At 39.8% G+C, this 4,556-nt stretch overlaps 1 protein-coding gene across 1 annotated transcript in view; it reads left to right on the forward strand.

Annotated features, from left to right (window-relative positions):
• LOC101625491 (protocadherin Fat 4-like) overlaps nt 1-4,556 on the forward strand; it is a 15,230-nt gene that overhangs the window by 2,537 nt on the left and 8,137 nt on the right. Inside the window, exon 2 of the mRNA XM_012727773.1 lies at nt 3,932-4,521. Within this exon, the coding sequence (XP_012583227.1) occupies nt 3,932-4,521 (590 nt within the window). The remainder of the gene's footprint in view (nt 1-3,931; nt 4,522-4,556) is intronic.

Below are 4,556 nucleotides of genomic sequence, written 5' to 3' on the forward strand. Positions count from 1 at the left end.
TCTGAACACTGGTACTGCTTAAATATTTTGTCCCTCTATTATTCTGGGCCTATGTAGAGGCTGGTCCTGACCTGATACTGCTGAGTGCACTAGGTACCTAATTGTGGCCAATGCATTATAACAAGAGGTCATTTGCCTCTTTTTTTGCAGGGAGTTCTATTTGCCATTTTCCAGATTTCTAAGTTACTCTTTGAAATTATGATTGTTCCTTCTACCTGGGTCCTTGAACAACTATCTTGAGAGAAGCACTTGTGGCTAACCCAACACTGATCTATCTGTCTATCTGTGATGAATAGACTGGTTTTATTTTAAGTCATGATGATTTGAATTTCATCATTCCAGCTTACCTGGCTTATGCTGACTGACACAAACAAGTTTAAAAAATACTTAAATATTAGGTATTTTTGGCTCTTATAGGCTTAACTCCTTCTAAGTCAAATCTTACTACTTTCATCTCAATGACATAAAACATGTAAGGTAAAAAAGGTAGAGGTTTTACCTGTCTTGTAGTCCCTATTTTACATATAACATATGTTTTTTTAAATATTTTTAAATTTTTCACTGAAGTAATATTGATTGATAAAGGCTTCAGGCAGGGTGTAGTATACTACAATCCAAAATATGATTGTCACAAGGTCTAGTTTCCATTCACCATCATACAATTTATCTCCCCTTTACCCTATTTAGCAAAGTCCTCTCCTCCTTTTCCTTGTAATCATCATTTTGTTCTTATGTCAGTTTATTTTTGTTTAATTTGTTCCCTTTTGTTTTCTTTATCTTCCGCATGAGAGAAAGCATGTGGTATTTGTCTTTCTCTGTCATATTTATTGCACGTAGTCAATGACCTTTAGGTCCATTCATGTTGCCATTATTCAGCTTGTCATAGCTGAGTAGCCCTTCTCATACACACATTGCCTCTTCTTTATCCATTCGGCATTGACGGGCAGTTGTTTCTATGTATGTTCTTATTGATGTCAGCCTTTTGCTTGAAGGTGGGAAGTTCAGTTGCCGAACTGTTATGAAATTTGGAGTGGTATTTCTTGTCCTTTGGAGAAGATTAAAAATATAAGATTTGTTTCAGTCACTGCAGAATATTTCCAGACCGTCTATTCCAACAATGAAATAGAAGATGGAAAAGTTCCTTGGACCAAAATTGTCCATTTGAATTTTATGAAATTATTTTCACTTATGAAACTGTGTCAGAGGATCATCCAAAATTAAGCCCAAATATATGTTATTAGCTCTCAAACAAAGAAACAGATATCTCAGAATCATAGGAGGAGGTACATTGAAGAGTATGAGGACTGGAACAAAATAACTCAAACATGCAAACTACATCACACCAAAAGTGATAAGCTCTTCGGGATATCTTTCTTATGAAAACTATTTATATTATTGATATACTTCCCTCACAAGAAAGAAATTATTAAGTAGCTATTGCCAGGGGAACTTTAGATGTGCACAGAGAGTTTTCAAGAATCCCATATAAAATATTGCCTACATATATGTTGTGAAAATGCAAAAAAGTTCAAAGACAATTTCTATCTATTTGTATAGGCAACAGAAAAATCTCAGACATCTCATTTTCACTAAAATGAATTTTTTACAGATGAGCATAAGTTCATAATAACAAAAAGGAGGAGGTATTACAATTAAAGGAATGGGAAGGCATGAAACAGGAAACTGACAACAGTCTGCCTGGGTTGCAAGGTGAGGGTAGGTAGCATGGAAAGTAGTAGAATGTAGTGTTGAATTGTTATCCAATTAAACAGTGCGTCTGAAATAAAGGCATCTGTTTATTTTTGTTAAATACCAGTTCAGTGGAGTATAAGAGGACTCTGGCTGCCTCACCAAGATTTATCAGTGATCAGGTGAAACTCATTTCACTTACTAGTGGCATAAGTTGATTAGCACTAAGAACTGGTGTTATGGAGTATTGCATTTCCAATCATATTATAAAAAGGTATTGGTTTCATGAAAGTAAATATAGCTCGCACAATATTATGCCTTATAAAATGTGTGTGTGTGTGTTCAAATACTAAATTGGACTCTTTAAGAAAATATCAGACTTTTCTCTGCTTAATAGGAAGATTATCTACATCTCAGAAAAGTTTGTAATACATTAAAACTAGCCTAGGTATTGACTGCCTCTTTTTTGCAAAGACTGTATCTTTGAAAAATATTATTGAATTGACCAAAGTATATATGGAGAAAGTTACAATATAAGTCAGCAAAGCTATAGGTTTACAAAAATGCATGGATCATATAGTCTGTTAAAATGTGGGTTAAAATAGTAATGAACAGCTATATACCAGAGACATTTTATGAGGGTAGAGTGGGGAATGGGATCAAAAACAGTGGGGAGAGGGAAATGCATTGGACTATGGTGATGGCACATGGGTGATTTGGTGATGGGAAGCCCACAGGGATTACAACTGAAATGGAAAATGCACAAAATGATATAAAAACAAACTATTATATTACCTTTTTAAAATATGGGTTAAAAGTCAGTAACTTACTTGATTATATCACACTAGTCAATCTAATTTTATAACTATAGTGATGTCATTGAAGATAGCTTTGCCCCAAAACTGAGAAAAATGTGATGGCTTGTGTAAACATTTAAATGAAAAGAATGTACAATGATGGCAACAATTATGAGATGGCAAAAAACCTAGAAAATGTCACATTTATAGGGAGACTTTGATTATGTGCTTCTTCCAACAAATAAAAAGACACTGTTAACAGGAGAGGGAAGAGCACAGGGCCTAAGGTGAGGTTCACAGGTAATGTGGTGGGAGATTTATGGGGCCTCCACGTGAGAGGAGAAATAAATATTTTACCAAAATGAGCAACAATGTAAGTGGGTGGGGGGAAAGACAGTGTGCTTAGATTCAAGAGCTCACACTCTGAGACTAGCTGGGCAATATGCAATTTCCCCAGACAACCTCTGGGCGCCGCTCGTGACCAAGAAGAAGAAAAGGGTTCTCATCTGAGGCAAGATCCGGCTCGTCCTGTAACGCGAGTCGCGGAAGGGACTCCTGCGCATTCTCAAGCCACTGAAAAACTCATCCTGCCCTGAAATCACAAAAGTGCAGGATGCGCTCAATGTTTTTTTTAAATATCCCAGAGACATCTTGAAAAGAAGCTTCCCAGAGAGTTCAAGAAATGCAAAGGAGCCTCAGAAAAGCTGAAACAATGAAAAGTAAGGCACTGTTTCTCTTGCTGTCTTTGTTGCGCGGGGTCACCTCTCAGCAAATCCAGTACTCGATTCCAGAGGAGCTGGCCAGGGGCTCTCGGGTGGGGAATGTCGCCAAGGATCTGAGGCTCAGTGTCCAGGAGTTGCCATCTAGAAAACTGCGGGTTAGTGCAGAGGATTTTTTCAGCGTGAATGCCGAGACTGGTGATTTATTAGTAAGGGGAAGGATAGATCGAGAGCAAATTTGCCGGAGGAAATCTAAGTGTGCACTCGAATTTGAAATGGTCGCTGAAAACCCAATGAATGTATTCCACGTGGTGGTTGCAATCCAAGATATTAATGACAATGCACCACGTTTTGTTGCAAGTGGTATTACCCTTGAAATCTGCGAATCAGCTTTGCCAGGGGTAAAATTCCCTTTAGGTTCTGCACAAGATGCAGATGTCGAAAATAACTCTCTGAGGATGTACACTATCAGCCCCAATGAGCACTTCTCTCTGTCAACAAATGAAAGTCCCGATGGAAGGAAATACCCGGAATTACTGCTGGTAAAGCCTCTGGACAGAGAGCAGCAGAGTTCCCACAGTTTAATCCTGACCGCCATCGACGGTGGGAACCCTCCTCTAAGTGGCACCACTGATGTCCTGATCCAGGTCACTGACGCCAACGACAACGCTCCAGTGTTCAGCCGGGACACTTACAGAGTTAGCGTCCACGAAACCGCGCCCCCAGGAACGTTCGTGCTTCAAGTGGTGGCCACCGACCAGGATGAGGGCATGAATGCAGAGATCACCTATACCTTCCTCAATGCCCCAGCAAGTACTGGCTTCCTCTTCAATCTCAACCCAAATACTGGTGACATCTCAACCAATGGTACACTGGACTTTGAAGAGACAAGTAGATACATACTGGGTGTGGAAGCCAAGGATGGAGGGGTGCACACGACCCACTGTAATGTTCAGATTGAAGTTGTTGATGAGAATGACAACGCCCCAGAGGTGACATTCGTGTCCTTTTCTAACCAGATTCCTGAGGATTCAGACCCTGGAACTGTAATAGCCCTCATTAAAGTGCAAGACCACGATTCTGGACAAAATGGTCAGGTGACTTGCAAGATTCAGAAAGAACTTCCCTTCAAATTAGAATCTGCCTCCAAGAATTATTACAAGCTGGTGATTGATAGTGCCCTAGACCGGGAGCAGAGGCCAGAGTACAATATCACTCTCATAGCTACAGATAAGGGCGAGCCACCCCTCTCCTCCAATACAAGTGCCACGCTGCACATCGGAGATGTCAACGACAATGCTCCAGTTTTCCACCAGGTATCCTATGAGGTACACGTGGCAGAGAATAACAA

This window comes from Condylura cristata, unplaced genomic scaffold, assembly GCF_000260355.1.
Source record: "Condylura cristata isolate star-nosed mole 26May11 unplaced genomic scaffold, ConCri1.0 scaffold00021, whole genome shotgun sequence".
Classification (NCBI taxonomy): Eukaryota; Metazoa; Chordata; class Mammalia; order Eulipotyphla; family Talpidae; genus Condylura; species Condylura cristata.